The 20,982-nt window shown below is 50.7% G+C and overlaps 1 protein-coding gene across 4 annotated transcripts in view; it reads left to right on the forward strand.

Annotated features, from left to right (window-relative positions):
* The window catches only part of SMG6 (SMG6 nonsense mediated mRNA decay factor), a 111,110-nt gene that overhangs the window by 23,554 nt on the left and 66,574 nt on the right, over positions 1-20,982 (forward strand). For all 4 annotated transcript variants that reach the window (XM_048518879.1, XM_048518880.1, XM_048518881.1 and 1 more), the window contains exon 10: positions 1,193-1,338. In XM_048518879.1, the coding sequence (XP_048374836.1) occupies positions 1,193-1,338 (146 nt within the window). The remainder of the gene's footprint in view (positions 1-1,192; positions 1,339-20,982) is intronic.

Here is a 20,982-nt window from a genome sequence, read left to right on the forward strand (position 1 = left end):
TTGATTCCCCATTCCTCCACCTGAGTGGCGGTGGCTTATCTGGTGAACCAGATGTGTTTCCGCACTCCTACATTCCTGCTGGGTGACCTTGGGCTAGTCACAGTTTTTTGGAACTCTCTCAGCCCCACTTACCTCACAAGGTTTCTTTGTGGAGAGAGGAAGGGAAAGGAGCTTGTAGGCCACCTTGAGTCTCCTTGCAGGAGAGAAAGGTGGGGTATAAATCCAAACTCCTCTTGTTCTGCTTCTTCAAATGAGGGTGTCGGGCTAAGAACTACTGCCTCGTCTCAAGCTTGCACACACCTCTCCAGTAATGTTTTAGACAGATACTGCTGCTGCCTCTCATCCTCACAATGCTGAGACCTAGGAGTTTTCTCTTGCTAAAACAGTCACTGAGCCCAGGAGGTCTGCACCTTGTGGCTGCACAGCACTCTAGTGTGTCTTCTGGATGGGAACGGCAGTCAGTGCCCAGCACAGTTCCCCTGTCTGTTGACAAAAGGGACAGGGTTGGGCAGGGCTGTGGAAGAGCAGCGAATGGACTGCTCAGTCAGGAGATTCCCCTCACCCTCTTCCATAGGCCCTGCTCGGAGGCTTTCCCAAGAATCCCTCTCTGTTTTCCTTGAGATATCTTCAGCCTTTTAAATCCAGCCCTTCCTTTAAGAAACGCAGGTTGGTTATGTCCTCTCCTGCATTGTATCTTCACTGCTGTCAACAAACGTGTGAAATGGATCAGATTCGCACAGGGGAATAAAGGGGAAAACTTTCAGGTCTTGGCTACCAATCTTGGCTACCAATCTTGATCCTCCTTGATCTGAGATGCCTTAGCGGACCAGGTGCTCAGGAGCAGCAGCAGCAGAAGGCCCTTGCTTTCATATCCTGCATGTGAGCTCCCAAAGGCATCTGGTGGGCCACTGCGAGTAGCAGAGTGCTGGACTAGATGGACTCTGGTCTGATCCAGCAGGCTCGTTCTTATGTTCTTATGTGGTAGAATAACCTGCAGGCAGCCGGCCTGATTTTTCCTTTTGCCATAAGCCATATCCACAAACTGTAAAATTGGGTTGTGGGGGGCAGAAGTGTTGACTGGAAGTAAAGTGGTGCACACTGTTTCAGATCTCCTTAGGAACTAAGGAGGGGGACTTGCCAGCCATGGGTTGTGGCTTAGATGTTCATGCTGTTCTTCTCTTGGCACCCGCAGAATGGAGACATTCCCCGCGATGGCTGCGGAGGTTCTAAGTGAGTTCCAGGCGCTGCTGGAGTACAGCCCCCCGCCCATCGGAAGCACCAACATGTTGCAGCTCATGGCGATCAACATGTTTGCTGTGTACAACGCTCAGCCCAAAGGTATTTTCCGGGCCGGGTGGGGAGGGTCGGGACTGCTGTGCTTTTGTGGACTTAGGACAGGGGTCTGCAACCTGCAGCTCTCCAGATGTTCATGGACTACAAATCCCATCAGCCCCTGCCAGCATGGCCAATTCTGGCAGGGGCTGATGGGATTTGTAGTCCATGAACATCTGGAGAGCTGCAGGTTGCAGACCCCTGACTTAGGAGAAGGATGGAAGGACAAGTATGCTTGGGTCCCTGGTTGGGTCAGCCACCACATTCAGATCTTGGGGCACTCTTTCACTCATGGATTTTGCCATCAAGTCACAGCTGGCTCACGTCAATCTCAGGGCCATGTCATTGCAAGAGCTGAGGTGGTTTGCCATTGCCTGTTTCTACATATCAACGCCAGCCTTTCTTGGTCATCTCCTGTCCAAGTATTAACCGACCCTGCTGAGCTTCCAAGCTCTGATGAGGTCAGGCTAGGCCCGCAGTGGCGAACCTTTTGCACTCCAGATGTTATGGACTACAATTCCCATCAGCCCCTGCCAATTGGCCATGCTGGCAGGGGCTGATGGGAATTGTAGTCCATAACATCTGGAGTGCAAAAGGTTCGCCACCACTGGGCTAGGCTGTGCTATTAGGCTGCTCATACCCAGGAAGCCCTCTGAATACAGGGCAGGTGGTGGCAGATCCCGGCAAGATTCCCAAATCATATTGATGTCCAAAAGCAAAAGGCAAAGCAGGGTGTAGCAGAAGCCCCTCTGTCTGTCTCTTGCACAGCTCCGTCGCTTTTCTTTTGTGCCTGGGAAGGAGCTGTGTGACTCCCAGGCAGTGCGGTTGAGTTGAGGAAGGCTGTGGTGTCCTTCCCGCCCCCAGCAGCATTTGCGCTGTTTCTGAGGCGGTTGATCCAAATTGGCACCCTTTCTCCCACCCTCCGTTTTTAATTAGCAAATTCAATATGGAGCTGGTCCACCAGGCAGTTTCCCTGCACAAGCCTCACAGAAGAAGTCCATTAGAATCCCGGGCAGCTCTGTCAATTCCTGGGTGGCTTCTGCCCCAGAGCGGTCCCTGTGGCTTGTTCCTTACATGCCAGATTTGTGGGTCTCTTGCTCTGCTGCCTTCTTCCATGTGTGCCCCCAGCATTCTTGTGAGTTGATGAGTCTTGTGTATTTTCCCACAGTTTGTTCCTTGGTGCCCAAGCCCTGCAGTTCTGTTGGGAAGGGCTACGCGCCTCCCTGTCCCCACAAGTTCCATGGTCTCTCAGAACCAAGAGATTCATTCCTTGGGAATCTGCTTATAGGGGAAGCATGCGTGGACTCTTTTTTCCCCCTCTCCACGCCAGCTGGGGGGGGGGGGGCGTGGAACCCACCTCCGGGTGGCCACATCGGACTGCATGGTAGCCATTCAAAGATCTGTCTAGGAGGGAGGTTGGTGGGTCTCTTTATCCTGACTTGCAAGCACACTGGGAATGTTTTATGTCTATAATATATATTCTGTAATTTGGGGGGAAATCGAATTCTGGTTTGCAAGGGAGTTAATTGAATCCGTGCCTTGTGGCAGGGCATCTTGGAAGGGGGAAGAGAATGCCCTTCCCCCGCCCACCTGTGCCCAATTTGCTCCAAGCTGTATTCCGCGGGGCTTTCTCTCTCTTGCTCCTCTCTTTCTCTTTTTAATAATTTGTTTTATAATTCCTGGAATCAAACCCATCGCAGACATACTGTTCCATTTTACTGCATGATTGGATTATACTTCCAATGAATCACTGGAGGATGCTCGAAGGCCACCGACAGGATCGCTTATAGATTCCTCCCCTCATATGCAGAAATCATTCTTAGTTATATGGACCAGTTCTCTGCCTTCTCACCCCAGCAGCCAAGGGCCATTTCTCAGCCTGCTCGTCAAGGCAGTATTCGGTTGTGATAGAACCATGTAGCTTAAGTTGCCCTTAAACTCTGGCATGCGTTGACCCTTGCCCTCTGGGGTTCACTTACAGGTGAACCCTCAGGAGCTGAATGTAATTACTTTGGAGTGTGATGTTGCTCACTTTCAGAGGTATTCTCACCTTCACATGTTCCAGATCTGAGCTACTAGGACAGACTATCTCAGCAGCAGAGCATGCGTTTTGCATGCACAAGGTCTCAGTTGAAAGGTTGTTAGATGTCATATGTGCCAAGGCGACTCTGTGTCTGAGACTGGGGATATAGGGTTGTCAGGTCCAGGTTGGGAAATACCTAGAGATTTGGGGGGAAGGGTGAATAGGTTAGGGTTAGGTGGATGTCCTATGCTCATCCATCATAGGATAAGGTTTGGGGATGGGAGGGCTTCAGTGGCTCATAATGCCATAGAGCCCACCTCTTGAGAGCCAGCGTGGTGTAGTGGTTAAGAGCAGGTGCACTCTGATCTAGAGAACCGGGTTTGATTCCCATCTCTGCCGCCTGAGCTGTGGAGGCTTATCTGGTGAACTAGATTAGCTTGTGCACTCCCACACACACTAGCAGGGTGACCTTGGGCTAGTCACAGTTCTTCGGAGCTCTCTCAGCCCCACCTACCTCACAGGGTGTTTGTTGTGGAATGGGGGTAAGGAAAAGGAGATTGTCAGCCCCTTTGAATCTCCTTGCAGGAGAGAAGAGGGGGATATAAATCCAACTCTTCTTCTTTTTCTTCCTCTGAAGCAGCCATTTTCTCCAGGCAGGCTTGCCAACCTCCAGGCAGCATCTGGAGATCTGTTACTGTTACAACAATCAAGATCAAATTCCCCTGGAGGAAATGACTACTTTGGAAAGTGGAGTGTACAGCATTAACCCTGCTGAGGCTCCTCCCCTGGCTCCACCCACAAAATGTCCAAGTATTTCTGAACCCAGAGCTGGCAACCCGATCTCTAGGTTGTCTGGAGATGAGTTGCAATCCCAGGAGATCTCCAGTTACCACCTCTAGGTTGGCACTCCTTCTTGGGAGAGATGGTGGGATCTGGTGACCGGCTCCATGGAAACAGGTTCTGGGCTCCACCTAGGTGAGCTCCAGTATCGATAGATTGGAGGGTAAGACACTTTGAGGCCTAGACCAGGGGTCTGCAACCTGCGGCTCTCCAGATGTTCATGGGCTACAAATCCCATCAGCCCCTGCCAGCATGGCCAATTGTAATTGTAGTCCATGAACAATTGTAATTGTAGTCCATGAACAATTGTAGTCCAAGTGTAATTGTAGTCCATGAACATCTGGAGAGCCGCAGGTTGCAGACCCCTGGCCTAGACGATGGCCATCATGGGGGTGTAACAGTGTATTACCCCTCTGTGAGGGAAGCACTCCTTCTAAAACACACATCTGTCTGTAAGGCAGAACAAAAGCTGGGAACCTTCCCCCGGTTGTCTCTGTGGCTTTCTGTCATTTCCCATTTGGGTCCTTAGTCACGGTGATTATTGGGGTCAGCGTGTAATTAAAGGTATGTGTGTTTTAGCCAGTTATTGTTACAGTTGATTTCTTCCGATTGTTTTTGCTTCTGAATAACTGTAACCCGCAATAAGTTGGTTAGAGATTTCTGTCACACAACAGGAGCCCCCGCCTGTCACCCCCTTTTCTCCCCCCCCCCCCCCGCCTTTCGTGAGCTCGGCTTGCAGAAAGCGAGGGGCAAGCTCAGAGCGCTATGGACAGGAGAGCCCCTTCATACTTGTGTGCGGTGGTGGTGGGGGGCCAGCGTCCCACACCTCTGCCCCTTTTTAGCCATGCAACAGCTGAGGCCTTGCAGCATCTGATGAAGCCTGCCTGACCGGAATGGTGAGGCCCTTTCCCAGTGGCTCTTGTGCAGAGCCTAGCATGCCGGGCCCACGCGGTCTTGCATTTGCAGCCTCTTCAAACAGGGACCCAAGAACCCACAGACATCTTCACAAAGCGGGCTTGACCACACTGCTCACGTACAAGTGCTTCGAGCAGTCCAAGTTCTGTTGGCTAGGAGTAAAAATAGCTCCAGGTTCTGCTGTGTGTCTCGGTTTGGTGGCGTTTTAAAATTAGGTTCCTGTGAGTGCTGACTAAACCTCAGACTCCCAGGAGCAGAAACAGCCTTGTGGGGAAGTCGCCCTCAGTCCCCATTCTCAAGTTCCATTGGCCCACCAGCAGCCTGAGAGATGACAGTCCAATGTCTTTGGGCAAGTCTGGAACAGATTGAGCCCCGCTGCCTAGTCATGGGAAGAAAATGGGTTTTTTGCAGCGGCCGCCCCTTTCTTGTTGGAAGCTGGTTTGAGGGCCGCTAGCTTCTCTCAAAATAACTGCCAGCGGATCGTTGAGTTGATTAAACAACCAACCTTTGACTGAGTGGTTGACTGATCATATTTAAATAAATCTGAACTTTTCCTGGGCTCCTGAATAGCCGATCCGGAACACAGCAGTTGTCACCAGGAGCTGACGGTATGGAATGTACATCACCACGTGATGTTACCAGATAGTGATTCCCAGTGCTGCCGTGGGCCTTTGAAAGCATTTCTTTGGAGTGTGTTCACAGCATGAGCATTTTTGGTAGCAAATCTTTAAGTGGGGGGGATCTCCCATGGAAGGGGGGAGGATCCCTATTTGTATGGTTCACCTTAGGACTTTCTGATACAACTCGCTTTTTTGTGTGTTGGCTTTTTCTGACACAAGGTTTTTAAAGGTTTTATGTTTTTGACTGTTCCGTGCTGGCGCTTTATTTTTCCCCCCTAGATTGTTGCATTCTATTTTCAAGTCGTGATTGCCTAACAGAGCGATCCAGATTTTTTTTTGGGGGGGGGGGTGCGGAGGCAATTGGAGATGGGACGGGGCACAAAGCGAGAAAACTTGAAATCCCTCTGGCCTCTCAAATTGCCCCATAGGACAAACAGGCTTACGCTGCAGGACCAGGGGCCATTTCCAGGCTGGTACACCAGTGGAAGCCGACAAACATCATTAATTGTAAGCTGACGCGGCAGCATGGAAATATCCTAAATCTGGTGTCACCAACCTTTGGGGCAACCCTAGTTCAAACCCCCCCTCAAGGAAAAAACAAAGAACAGGTATAGTGAGGTGTAAGGACTCAACGAAAGAGGAAGCCTCCCAAGTTATCCTGTAACATTCATATGCTTATACACGTGTATTTAATAAAGTGCCCCCTCTAGACATCCAAAGTGCATAATCATAATACTGCATAAAAATGTCCCAAAAACTCTGTGGAAATCCAGACCGTGTACAGGACAATCCGTTAGTATTCAAAAGGTAGGATAAACATATCCATATCAGTACAGAAATTCCCGTTACATAGTCCAAAGTACGAATTCTAAATCAGATTTCAAACAGGGACAGGTGTCCAGATAAAATACTATTCCGCATGATGTCAGTAATTCCACTTCATCAGCAATACATATGTGCTACCTTGCAGAATTTGGGACTCTTTAGTTTGGAGAGGAGACGTCTGAGGGGGGAGATGATTGAAGTCTATAAAATTATGCATGGGGTAGAAAATGTTGACAGAGAGCAATTTTTCTCTCTTTCTCACAATACTAGAACCAGGGGGCATTCATTGAAAATGCTGGGGGAAAGAATTAAGACTAATAAAAGGAAACATTTCTTCACGCAACAGGTGATCGGTGTTTGGAATATGCTGCCACAGGAGGTGGTGATGGCCACTAACCTGGATAGCTTTAAAAGGGGCTTGGACAGATTTATGGAGAAGTCGATGTATGGCTACCAATATTGATCCTGCTTGATCTGAGATTGCAAATGCCTTAGCAGTCCAGGTGCTCGGGAGCAGCAGCAGCAGCAGAAGGCCCTTGCTTTCACCTCCTGCATGTGAGCTCCCAAAGGCATCTGGTGGGCCACTGCGAGTAGCAGAGTGCTGGACTAGGTGGACTCTGGTCTGATCCAGCAGGCTCTTTCTTACGTTCTTATTCCGGTCGCTTACATAGGATTGCCATCATTCCAAGATTTTCTTCAAGTAGCTTCCTTAAGGAGATACGTTCCTTAGCTGTTGGGCATAATGTTCCGTTGATCCTGGCCTGCTTTTTAAGGTTGTCCAGTACATGGTCTGGATTTCCACAGCGTTTTGGGGACATTTTTGTGTAGTATTATGATTATGTACTTTGGATGTTTAGAGGTTGCATTTTATTAAATACACATGTATGAGCATACGAATGTTACATGTTAACTTGGTAACCATCATGTAGCGATCCTGGGTTTTTCCCTTTAGTTGAGTTCAGATCCACTCACTCAGCCACAAAGCTCACCGGGTAACCTTGGTCCAATCATGCTTGCCCCGGCTGCTTTCACAGGGTTGTTGGAGGAAAGAGAAACCAGGTATGTAGCCCTGAGCTTCTTGGAAGACGGCCAGGATATGAATGTGATTAATGTCAGAAGGAAAGACCTCCTGTTTTGTGTTTTGTTCCAAAGACTAAAGTGGCCTTTTACTTTGGCCCCTCCAGTTAGAATTCATCCTCTTCTATATTATAAGTTGATCACTTTTCTGATTAAATTTGACAGTCCTACAGGCCGGTCCAACTCCCAGGCCTAAATAGCTGTGATACAGGGCATGCAACATTTTTGAGCCCTGGGAAAGGCCCGGCAAGTGCTAGCGAGGCTGCTCAGATAGCAACAAGAGAAGCCAGTGATGAGGTGCAATTAGAACTGAAGCAAGAACTCCCAGGGCATTTTTCGGCTCTTCATCCTACGTGTGATGCTCTGAGGCACAGGTGTCAAACTCATGGCCCTCCAGATGTTATGGACTACAGTTCCCACCATCCCCTGCCAGCATGATGCTAGCAGGGGATGATGGGAACCATAGTCCATAACATCTGGAGGGCCGCGAGTTTGATACCGAGGGGTTTCTCCTCTGCGCCAGGTCTAAATGCAGCAGGGAGTTTGTTTGGCTGCTGAACAGCTTCACTGGGGCACAGTTCAGGCAGATTGCAGATGTTTCACTGAAGGGCTGCTGCACCCCAGTTCACTATGCTGGCTGCATTTTTTCCACGCAGGGAGCGGTCGAAACAGCAGCACAGCTAGACTCGGCAGAAGGGATAGAGCTGTGCCTTGCGATTTGGCTAGGAGGCATCCTCGGCCCACCCTCAGTGGTTTATTTTGTCCCCTGCAAATTGGCTTGACTGGCCCTTTTAGAGACTTGGGGCTGGGAACTCAGCCTGGCGTGTGAAAGCAGCCATCGGGATTCTCTGATTTCTGCAGCCTCAGTGGGAGCATCAGAGCCTCCGCTCTGTCATTTTGCGCATGGCCTCTGCGGCTACTTGGAGTTTCTGACTCCAGATTCTAAGAGGACATCCTCTTGCTCGTGGCTCCTCCCTCCGTTGCGTCTCTTGGGCAAGGCCTTGGGATCTGTTCTGGGCGAGGGGAGGCGACGCCTGCACTGTGCATGCCACCTTTTCAGGAAGCCGCTCACGGCAACTCTCCCAACATCAAATTAAAAACAGGTCAAAGCAGAGAAGGCTAATTGGCTCGGCAAAGGAAGCCCAGCAGCCAAATCCTTCAGGATGAAAACATGCTAAAAATGCACAAGGCAGCCAAGCGCAGGCCAGTCGACCATAAAAGATACTAAAATGGCTGAATAAAAAGTGGAATAAAGACTCAAAATGCACTTGAGTGTCCACAGATCAGGCACCAGGGGAACCTTTTAAGGGGAGAGCATTCCAGAGCCGGGAGGCACAGCGGAGAAACCGTTGCCTTTGGTTTCTCCCCGACCTCTGTGGATGCGCGCACAAGCTGAGGATGTTGCTACTTTCTCTTTGAAGGCTGGGGGATGTAGACCAATGCTGGAGAGGCACCCAGACCCCCACCCCGGGTTGTTCCTGGTTGTCTGGCAGAGCGGCGGGCCTCTCTAAGGCTTGGCACCTTCTGTTTCTCAGCTTTGTGCCTGAGCACCAAGCTCAGGCATGATAGGTGGAGACATGGAAATCAGCACAATTCGTGGACAGTTCTCAGTTACAAATCAAAATGTCCCCTTTCCTCTTCTCAACCCCCCCCCCCCATTAATTTTTGTAGTTGAGCATGGGAAAGATCAAGTCTCCTGCAGGGCCCTCCATGGTACTTCTGGCTGCCTTCAACTCAAGCTGTATTCTCTGGGTCCCTGCCCATAGAAGCGAGGAGAGCGGCAGGTAATACCGGTCTTTTTCAGCGCGGGATGCACAGTGGACTTAAACTTTTCCCGAGTGGGGACCCACTAGGCCAGTGGTGGCGAACCTTTGGCACTCCAGATGTTATGGACTACAATTCCCATCAGCCCCTGCCAGCATGGCCAATTGGCCATGCTGGAAGAGGCTGATGGGAATTGTAGTTCATAACATCTGGAGTGCCAAAGGTTTGCCACCACGGCACTAGGCTGTGAGGATATGAGAGCGAGTCATGTGACAGGATCAGGGGGAGCCGGAGGGATGACCTTGCTGGGTTCAAAGCCCAGGACCCTTGTCAACTAGGCAAAGGCAGCCATAGAAGGCAGCACAACCTGAGCACCAGGAGCAAGGTCAGAATGGGAGGCCTTTCCATCATTAGACAACTCTGCCTTGCCACCCTGGTGCTCTTCTTCATATGAAAGCAAAGATAGGTGACAGGTATGGTGCCCTCCCGTGCATGCTAGCAATGAGTTCTTCCAGAAAGCAGCAGTAATAAAGGGAAGGCTAATAAGTCTTCTGATCCACTGGAAGGTCCTGATCCATGAGCTGACTCCTGAGGTGTTGTCCATTATTGTCCCATCTTTTCATTGCCTATTGGAAGCCAGAGTGGTGTAGTGGTTAAAAGCAGGTGGATTTTAATCCGGAGAACCGATTCTAATCTGGAGAACTGAAAGGATTCTAACCTTGATTCCCCACTCCTCCACTTGAGTGGCAGAGGCTTATCTGATGAACCGGATGTGTTTCCGCACTCCTACATTCCTGCCGGGTGACCTTGCGCTAGTCACAGTTCCCTCTGAGCTCTCTCAGCCCCACCTACCTCCCAAGGTGTCTGTTGTGGGGAGAGGAAGGGGAAGGAGCTTGTCAGCCACCTTGAGCCTCCTTACAGGAGAGAAAGGTGGGGTATAAATCCAGAACTCTTCCTCACTCTACTTCTTCTTACTATCTCCTGCAATTCAGTGCCTCTTTCTGCTTGTGTTCATTCTTTGCTGGGTCTATGATGATCCTATGCTTGGCCAGTGTTGGCTTTGTTGGCTGCAGGATCTCTTTGCTGCTGGGCGTTGTTTGTACTAAAGAACAGAAGAAATGCTCCTGCTGAATCAGCCAATTGCTCCGGAGAGCCATCAAATAGAGCGCCAAGCCTCAGGCCTTCCCCTGCTGCTGTCTCCCACTGGCATTCAAAGGTTTGCAGCTTCTGTATGTGGAAGTTCCCTTTAGTCATCATGACTAGTAGCCACTGAGGGACCTCTCCTTCAGGAATCTGCCTAACCCCCTTGTAAACCCATCCCATGACTGTGGCCATCTCTGCTTCCACTGGCAGTGAAATCAACAATTCAATTACTCATTGAGTCAAGAAAAGTAGTTCCTTTTGTCTGTCTGGAATCTATTGCCCATCATCTTTGTTGGGGGCTGCCAATTTTTAGTATAACGGGAGAGAGGAAAAGTTCTCGGTATCAGCTTTCTTGACCCCCACATGGACACGCCCTCCCCACAGTCATTTTGGGAGTGAACTGACAAAGGAAGGCCATGGGCGGAGTCTGAAAGGACAGAGCGAGGCAAGGATCATTGGAGAGAGGGGGAAATGTGTCATAGATGTCCATATGCCAGTGCTAGATGTCTGCAAGCCGGGATGGGGGAGCTGGAAGTTTCAGAAACATGGTAGAATGAGGAAAATGGCAAAGTTGGAAGAGACCTCAAGAGCCATCCAACTCCCTGCAATGCAGGAACACACAATCAAAGCACTCCTCCTGACAGATGGCCATCTAGCCTCTCTTTAAAGACCTCCAAAGAAGGAGACTCCGCCACACTCCGAGGTAATGCATTCCACTGTCAAATAGCTCTTACTGTCAGGAAGATTTTCCTGATGTTTAGGTGGAATCTCTTTTCCTTCACCTGGAACCCATTCGTCCTGGTCCTAGTCTCTGGAGCAGCAGAGAACAAGCTTGCTCCCTCACCAACATGACATCCCTTCAAATATCTAAACCTGACTATCGTGTCACCTCTTAACCTTCTCTTCACCAAACTGAACATCCCCAGCTCCCTAAGTCTCTCTTCATAGGGCATGGATTCCAGACCTTTTACCAGTTTGGTTGCCCTCATCTGGACCCATTCCAGCTTGTCAATAACCACCTTGAATAGCGGTGCCCAGAACTGTACACAGTATTATTAATATATTATCCATCAGTGGGATATGGTCATCTGTCCCTAGTTACATAAGCTCTATTGACAAAACAGAGAGGGATATGCTGGGAAAGAGGTTACTTTTTATATCAAAGAGGGGATAGAGTCAAGCATAGGAAACATTAAGGAAATAAACTCCCCTACAGAATTGCCATGGATGGGGGTACCAGACCCAGTGGGTTTCTTACCATCAGGGATGTTCTGTTGTCCCCCAGGTAAAACCCTTCAGTCTAGTCTGGAGAGGGTGAATTAAATAACGGATGTGACTAAAGCTGAAAACATGGCAATACTTGGGTGATTTTAGCTATCCTCCTATTGACTGTGTAAATGTGTGTGCTGCAGTCCTGCTGTTGAAAAGAGATTCCTAGCCATCATAAATGGCCATTCATTGGAGCAGTTGATCATGTAGCTCAGAGCGTACCTGGGCCATACTGCGCCCAGTGCGCACTCTGTGTTTTCCACCCCGCCCCTTCCTCTGCAGTGCCCTGCCCTCCTGCCCCTCCCCCCCGACACTTATCTTAGTGAAACAGTGCAGGCTGGAGAAGCAGCCTGTTCCCTTCAGGCTGAAAACAGCCTGGTGGGAACTACACTTCCCATGAGACCTTGGGGCTTGCAAGGTCTCCAGGGAAGTGTAGTTCTCACCAGGCCGTTTTCAGCCTGAAGGGAACAGGCCGCTTCTCCAGCCTTTCGCACCGTTTCCATAAGGCAAATAGTAAGAGAGGAAAAGCTGCAGCGAGGTGAGTGATTTTCCAGCTCCCCAGGCGTGCACCCGGTGCAACACGCCCCCCAGCCCCCTGGTAGCTCTGCACCCCTGCCCCCTGTAGCTGACCAGCAAGTTTGTGATCTAGGACTTAGTTCCGAATAGGACTTGACATCCGGTGCAAGATGCAGATGATGTTACACTGATGAGGAACAGCAGTATTCTGTTCAAGTTGTCCCCGAAGTCCAAAGCACTTGATTTCAGAGGAGGGAGTTGTACATAAAATGAGGAGGCTGGTCAGAATGAAGCTGAAAGGAGAATCAAGGAAGACATATCCTTTCAGGGTACTTTGAAGCTGTTCAAAACTAGTTGAGGTCCAGATGGAACATGTGCGTCAGGTTAGGAAAGCTACTATATTCTCACCAAAAGATGTCAGGAGATTTTGGAATTCATCCAGCACCACTTCCTGGACCTCTTTCCTTGTAGAATGCTTCTATTGCTCCCTAGTGCCCAGTGTCTTCCCAGCCAAAACATTGGGCCGGCCAGACAGTGGCACCAAGTCAAGCTTGGCGGGACAAGCAGTGGCAAGCCGCCACTCTCCTGCCAGGCCTGGCAACAGCCTCCCCCTGGCCCCAACATCAAGCCAAATCCACCCCCCCCCCTCCACCCAACCCAAACACCAAAACAGGCCCACTTGCCTGCTCATAGTCCTGGGACTATGGTCTTAGTCATATTTTTTACTGCGGAAACACGCACTTCCATCACACCACTAAGATTTTTACCTTTCTATGAGAGTACAACAAGTCTAAAAGAATGCCTGTGGTGTTAGTGGCCCAAGTCAAGGAAGCCGTACAAGGCAAAAAGGCTTCTTTTAAGAAGTGGAAGGTTTGCCCGAATGACGCGAACTGAAAGGAGCACAGATTCTGGCAACACACATGCAAGTTCACCACTTGGCAAGCAAGAAGAGAATTTGAGGAGCAGATTGCTTAAAATAAGGCAAACAATAATAATTTTTTTAAGTACAGCAAGAGCAGAAATCTAGCCAAGGGAGGCAGTTCGGCTACCGGGAAGCCGGGGAGCAAAACGATTGCTAAAGGAAGATAGGGAGATTGCAGAGAAGCTGAATGAGTCCTTTTCATCTGTTTTCACTGTGGAAAATGTGGAGGTTGTATCCATGGCAGATCCATTGTTTAGGAAAAGGTCTGAAGAACTTATTGAAACTGAGATAGCAAGAGAGAAGGTTCTAAGACTATTGGGTGAATTTAAAACCAGTACATCTCCTGGTCTAGATGGTCATACATCCAGTTACTCTTAAGGAACTCGTGTGAAATTGTTGATCTACTAACCAGTATCCATAACTCATCACTAAAGTTAACCTTTGTTGGACTGGAGAGTAGCAAATGTTACACTGATTTGTAGGAAAGTGTCCATAGGGGGACCAAGAAATTACAGGCCAACCTAACATCTGCCCCAGATAGATTAGTAGAAACTATTATTGAGGACTGACTAATTAAGCACATAGAAGGGCAAGACTTGCTGAGGGAAAATGAGCCTGGTTTTTGTACAGGGAAGTCCTGCCACTATACTTCTGGAGTTCTTGGAGAAAGCCAACAAGTATGTAGATAACAGTGGTCCAGTAGACATAATACACTTGGGCTTCCAGAAGGCTTTTTGGCAAGGTAGTTACCAAAGACTGTTGAGTCAATTTAGCAAGCGGGAGGGGTGGTGGTGAAAGGATTGGGGATTAAGGATTAAAACATGATTCAGTGGCAGGAAACAGGGAGCAGGAAAAAATGGACAGATCTCACATTGGAGGGAAGCCTTGCTATTTAATTTGTTCGTAAATGATGTGGATCTGGGGGTGAGCAGTGGCCAAGTTGACCAGTGACATAAAATTATTTAGGATGGTGAAAACCAAGGCAAACTTTGAAGAGCTTTAGGAGGAATTCTCTAATTTGTGTGAGGGGACAACATGGCAAAGAAAGTTCAGCGTAAGTGTAAAGTGGTGTGCATTGGAACAAAAAATCCCTACTTTAAGTATATGCTGACGGAGTTTGAACTTGCTGAAACTGGAAGAAGAAGAGTTTGGATTTATACCCCACCTTTTTCTCCTGTAAGGAGACTCAAGCAGACACTTGGCTTACAAGCTCCTTTCCCTTCCTCTTCCTGCAACAGACACCTTGTGAGGTAGGCGGGGCTGGGAGAGTTCTGAGAGAACTGTGACCAACCCAAGGTCACCCAGCTGGAATGTAGGTGTGCGGAAACACATCTGGTTCACCAGATAAGCCTCCGCCACTCAGGTGGAGGAGCAGGGAATCAAACCTGGTTCTCCAGATTAGAATCCACCTGCTCTTGACCACGACACCACACTGGCTCTCAGAGGGTGAGGGACTTTGGAGACATGGTTGGTAGCTTGATGAAAATGTCAATGTCCCGTTGATTTCCCACCTTCCCACAGATTTCTGAAGCGTCTGCTATTATCTATGTCCGTGGTGGCTAACCTGTGGCACGCCAGGTGTTCATGGACTACAATTCCCAATTGGCCATGCTGTCAGGGGCTGATGGGAATTGTAGTTCATGAACATCTGAAGCGCCATAGGTTCGCCACCACTGATTGTGTGATGGGTGTCAAACTGATTTTTTTAACCAGGGTTAGATTTGATGTAAACGTGACTTGGTCGGGACAGGTCCTGGGGTGGGGGTTAACTTGGTTGGCGAGCCCCTAGCAGCCTTGCCAGCCCAGAACACCACTGGGGGAGGTGGTCAGCACTTGGGTGGGGGTGGCTGCCTCAGCTGGCAAATCTTCAGCGGGCTTACCATCCCAGATTTGGGGGGGGGGGGTGTCATGTCAAGAGTAGGCACCTGGATTAACAGAGCCTGCAGTGAGTTTCTGAGGCTGCCTGGACTATCAAGGGCTGGGTGGGTGAGTGTCTGGACTTGCCAACCTGCAGCGAACTTGACAAGCCAGATCGAAAGTTGTGGGGGAGGGGTCGCCTCAGCTGGCTCGCAGGCCTGGTAAGTCCTCTCAAGGGGCCAGATTTGGCTCCCAGGCCACATATTTACACCCCTGATCTTACGTTGACATTTAGCACCAAGTCCTCCAACTCTCCGCATCTGGATATGGAGGCTTCTAGCATCGGCACGAAGACACCTGTACCTGGTCTTTTTCGCCAAGGGTCCTTGCACCCTCGTTAGCCTCTGGCCTCATCTGCTGTGCTCTGCCAATCCTCCCACAAACGCTCCCTCAAGCGCTTACTCCATCATCTCTTTAAGGATGAGCCGACCCCAGTCTGAGGCGCCCCGGCTCCTGTCGGCTTTCCCCCGGGAGCTAGTTTAAAATGAATTTTTACTGCTTCGTTCTATTTGTGTAAGCCTCCTCAAGCAGTTCAGTGGAAAGGAAGCGTATAAACGGTCTAAATGCACTACGGAGTTTCCTGGTGGCTGTGGAATGACCCCTCTTTGGCTGTCTTTCCAGCGCACTGTTTGCGCCTTCGTTTTGTAGGCTTGGGAACCCGCCCTAAAACTGCCAGGGTCGTCTTCTAGCTTTGAAAGCAGCTTGGCTTTCTTCCCCGGTCTGGGTGCTGCATCTTTACCACCCCCTCCTGGCAGGGCTGCCCTATTTCTCTGCAAGTTGAAAAGGCATGTGCTGGTAGGCAGACCTATCTTCCATCTGACCGTTTTTCTCTGGACTTGGGAGGGGGGAGGGGGGACGGTACGTGGGCCCCTCTGGCCGAGGCCCTCAGAGCTGCCTGCCTCTTGAAAGTGTGCAGAGCAGAAGTTGCCTGCCCAGACCCATCTGCGTTCGCCGAGCGAGACGCGCTGCAGCTGCTCTTGCCGTGAGTCCCTGGCAGAGCAAGGAGCTGCTGTCTGTTGGGGTTTACTGCTGTCTACATTGAAACATGGCTGGGGGTGTGGAGGGGGTTAGTGGCGTGGTGCCAGCCCCAGTTAGCCTGGCCTCCCCCCAACCTTCTCCGGTCCACCCCCCCACCCCACCCCCTTGCTTTAAAGTCACATTTCCAGGCCAGACATAGAATTAATCTCTGGGCACTTCAGATTGCTGGCAGCCCAAAGCAGGATGTGGGATTTTTTTTCTCTCTCTCTCTCTCTGTGTCTTGGCTGACTTTTTTACCTCTCGAAGAATTTGGAAGGGCCGTGAGATCCCCCCCCCCCCCCCCTCGCCCTGGTGCCGTGCAGCTTTTCTGCACACTGATCGCCCTGCTGTGGCTTCATCCCTAATAGATTTCATATGTTGATGCCGTTGACATCAGTATCAAACTATTCTACATGTGATCTGGTGTATTTCCTGCAGGAAATCTGCAAGATATTTATTAAGGACTAATAAAATAAGCCTCTCCCGAGCTTTAGGTAGTTTTCAATTGTTCGCGTCTCCCTCGCTTCCTTTTATCAACCCGTTTGTTTTTTTTCTGTTCAGTGTCCTCCCCCCCCCCCCCCTTTCTCTGTGCCTATCTGAAAAGGCTCAGCCATACACTTTAAAAGTCAGAACAGGGTGGGGGGTGGGGGTGCAGTCACAAGCTCGTTTCTTAGGGAAGCTGAACGCATCAACCTGTTGCGTTATCTCTTTTCTATGCGGACCGTTTTCGGTGCTGATGCTTCGGAGCCTCCAATTGAAGTAATCCTGGTCAAGAACCGGGCTGCGTTTCCAAATTGGGCTTGTGGACTTGCATGGGCTGTGAGCGCTGTGGACCGGGATGTTTCAGAAAGGGGGATCCGGGTTCCAGCAGCCGCTTTCAAGCACGGTTCTGCTGTCTTATCCCCGTCTGCGGGGCTAAAACCCTCCTGCGGCCTTGGGCCACGCATTGTTAGAAACAGCACAGGAGGGTCTTGGACAGGAAGCTGCATATTGACCTTCTCTGAGAATAGACACAATGGGACCTTTTTCTATGCCACTTTAAGCAGGGCATGTATAAGTTTTTTAAAAAATGTTTCATAGGGTCCTTAATCTCTCAGCCGTGCAGTGGCGTACTGGTTAAGAGCAGGTGTACTCTAATCTGGAGGAACCGGGTTTGATTCCCCGCTCTGCCGCCTGAGCTGTGGAGGCTTAGCTGAGGAATCCAGATTAGCCTGTGCACTCCCACACACACCAGCTGGGTGACCTTGGGCTAGTCACAGTTCTTCTGAGCTCTGTCAGCCCCACCTACCTCACAAGGTGTTTGTTGTGAGGGGAGAAGGGTAAGGAGTTTGTAAGCCCCTTTGAGTCTCCTTACAGGACAGAAAGGGGGGATACAAATCCAACTCTTCTTCTTCTCTCCCCCCCCCCCCCAATTCTTAAAAAAAATTCTATGCTAGTCCAAAGCTTTCAAAATGCATCACCGTCAGGGCCCAAGGACACAGAATGTTGGGAATTCTGTGATTTGATCACCTGATCTATAACAGTGATGGCAAACCTTTTCAAGACCAAGTGCCCAAATTGCAACCCAAAACCCACTTATTTATCGCAAAGTGCCAACACAGCAGTTTAACCTGAATACTGAGGTTTTAGTCCTGCGTGCACCCGCAGCTCTGCCCTGCACTGCTCCAGTGCCTCCCCCACTCCCACTCCCTTCTGCCTCCGCCCCACCTCGGCTCAGCCAAGCAGGGGCCCAGCCTGCTCCTAGCTCTCCCAGCAAGTCCAGCTTGGCGCAAGACCGCTCTGTGCCTCTCTAGCATCTCTGCCTCTTCTGCCCCCTCCCCCCTTGGGCATCAGCCACCCAGAGCACAGGCACCAGGACCGCCAGCCGAGTCCTCCCTGCTTTCGCTTCGTGGTGCTTGTGACCCAGGCCTGCAGAGCCAGCCTAGGTGTGTGTGTGTGTGTGGGAAGTGATTTTACGCCCCCCCCCCCGATGAATTCTGTGTGCATGTGCCCACAGAGAGAGCTCTGAGCGCCACCTCTGGCACTCGTTCCATAGGTTCGCCATCACCGATCTATAACATGGCCCTGGGTGAGGGGGGACCATAGCAGGAGGACTCTGTGGTTGCCAGGGAAGGAGATGCTGATCAAAATGCCCCCCTTGTGATAGGGAGCGAAAAAGACAGGCACGGTATGGATCCATGTCACCTTTAGCTGCTGGGGCTTGAAGCAGGCAGAGAGGGGCATGTTTGAGCAGGAAAGCCACTCCAGGGGGGGAAAGAGTCACGCCCTTTCCTCAGCACCATCAGCCCAATCAAAATCAGCTGAACCTCTGCCCCCCCCTCCCCCGAGCTGGAGCACACGGCTGGAGTTTCAGCGTTGCGTGTCACTTGGCCTGGAGTCGCTCTGCTTCCTCCCGTTCAGTTGCTCCCCACAATGGCATGTCTGGCTGCGCAGCTCACAGAAGGTTAGCAGCCCTGGCGCGAGGGGCAGGCTGTGGGCCGGGAGGCGGAGTGGTCGCGTTAAGCGCCAAGCAGGCAGCTTGTGAGCTTCGATGCCACAAGAAGTCCTCCAGGTTGCCCAGCGCCCGCCCTCTAATACTAGAACAGGGGATCGCGGTTTCCGAGTCTCCATCGAGCCCTTTGGCAGAAGCTGTGATTCTTTTAAAATAAAAGTTTTATTAGCACAAAGTGTTGGTGGATAATGTGGCCCTCTGGCAGCAGCCGGATCTGAGATTAATACCATAAAATCTTCTTGCCCCCCTCCCTTTTGGTTTGTTTTTACCAGTCGCCATCGAGGCGTTGTTTGCAGAGTTGGGTGGGGTGGGCTGCCTGCCACCCTGCCTGGCCCGTGCCCATCCCAGAGGGTGTCTGACACTGGCACTGGAAGAAAGGAAGCCTGCTTTTCCAGGAACCCTGCTCTTTCTCAGCTTGATAAGCGTTTAAACGAAACACTGCTCGATTGGAATTGGCAGGGCATCCTCATTCTTTTGTCTGTCTGTTTATTTTTCCCCTCATCCCTCCACATGTGTGCTGCAGCCCGTAGATGAGGCACCCTGAAGAATTGGAGGCCGGTGGCGGAAGGGCCTCGGGAGCGCACGCACTGAGCTCTGGCGGTCGTTGCAGGGCGCACCCCCTAAAAGACGAGGGCCTTTGGAAAGGAGCGGGCGCAGTGGTGGGATTCAGCCGGTTCGCACCGCTTCGGCAGAACCAGTTGTTAAAACGGTGCTTGTAAATAACCAGTTGTTGAATTACTTGAATCCCACCACCAGAACCTGTTGTTGAATTATTTGAACCCCGCCACTGAGCGGGCGCCTTAGTCAAAGCCCCTCCACGGAACGTCCGTGTTGAGTAGCATGGCTGTCCCGAGTCCCACCTTCTCGCCAGACCTGTTCCTGAAGCTGGGCTTGTGAACTCAGGGAAGGTCAGGTCAGGGGGGTGGTGCAACTTTCCAACCTGTGAAGCTGAGCATCCTCCGAATCTCAGCTTCTTTTTTCCTCCCCCGCAAAAGCAAGCGATGGGCGTGGAGATGGGCTTAGGAAGCTTGTGGCCGCCGACCTCCCCTCGAAGTCTCCCAAGTGAGCCGGCTGCCCGGTTTGTTCCCTCCCCGGCCGAGGCAGAATAGAGGCATGCAAATATACTTAACTGGCACGATGCCTGTGACTTGCCTCTTAAAAAACAACTCGGTAGCGATCAAAGTTACAGGCTGGCTGGATTTGAACGCAGAGGGCTAGCGGCTTGCCAAGGTGGCGCTCTCTACCAGGAGTGTGGTTGGCTGTCTGGTCTGCCTGGGCCAGCAGCGCTGAAATCTCAAAACCACCAGTTGTGGGTGTGAGTACCCGTTGAGGCTACCTTGCCCCGGTGTCGGGGGGTGGGGGGGGTGGGGTTTTTTAACCGGCAGCCTCTCCCCATCCTGGCAGGCACCTTCCTTCTCTTCCTCAGTTTCACACTGGTTCTCTCTCTCTCTCTCTCTCTCTCCTCTCTCTCTCTCTCTCTCTCTTTTTGTCTATCTTTTTCCATCTCTCTGTCTCTCCCCGTAACAGTTTTTAATAATGTTTTAGTTAGTTCCAGCTTTTCCCCTCAATGGATCCCATTGGAAAATACATTTGAAAGGAAACAGTTATACACTTCCCTTCCTTTGAAACTCTGTTGGCACCTTTTCCAGTGCAGTAAACCATACAACATGGATTTTCAGAGTTTCCAAACACAGACATGCTGGCGTTAAATTTATGAAAAAATATTTTATTCGGACGTGTACTTGAGTGCAAGTCTCAGAGCTGCTGGTCAAAGTTGAAACCGAAGCTCGCTTTGGAATTGCCTTCCCCGGCTCGTGAGGAAATGCAGTGGCTGCTGCCGCCCTGGCCGTGTCGCTGTGACCAGCGAGGGAGGCTTTGGGGCCGTGGGGGTGAGCGTCTCAGAAGAAAGATATGGGTCAGAAGAGACTCCAGAAGCCAAGCTACAAAAAAAAAATGCAATCCTGGCTATTGAGCAAGCCTCATTTTACACAGCTTCTTCTGGGTTTGCTAGGCAGAAGAAGAAAAGTTGGTGTTTATACCCTGATTTTCTCTACTGTAAGGAGTCTTCAAGCAGCTTAGAATCGCAGTCCCTCCCCCCACCTCGCAACAGGAACTTTATGAGACTGGTGGGGCCGAGAGAACTGTGGCTAGCAGCCCAAGGTCGCCCAACAGGCTTCATGTGGAGGAGCGGGGAATTTAACCCTGCTCTCCAGATTAGAGTCTGCCGCTCTTAACCACCACCGTGGCAAGAGGGACCAGGAAGGAAACCTGTAAGACACGGAAGCTCCATCTCCCTTTGCTGCAGCCTTCT

This window comes from Sphaerodactylus townsendi, linkage group LG16, assembly GCF_021028975.2.
Source record: "Sphaerodactylus townsendi isolate TG3544 linkage group LG16, MPM_Stown_v2.3, whole genome shotgun sequence".
Taxonomy (NCBI): Eukaryota; Metazoa; Chordata; class Lepidosauria; order Squamata; family Sphaerodactylidae; genus Sphaerodactylus; species Sphaerodactylus townsendi.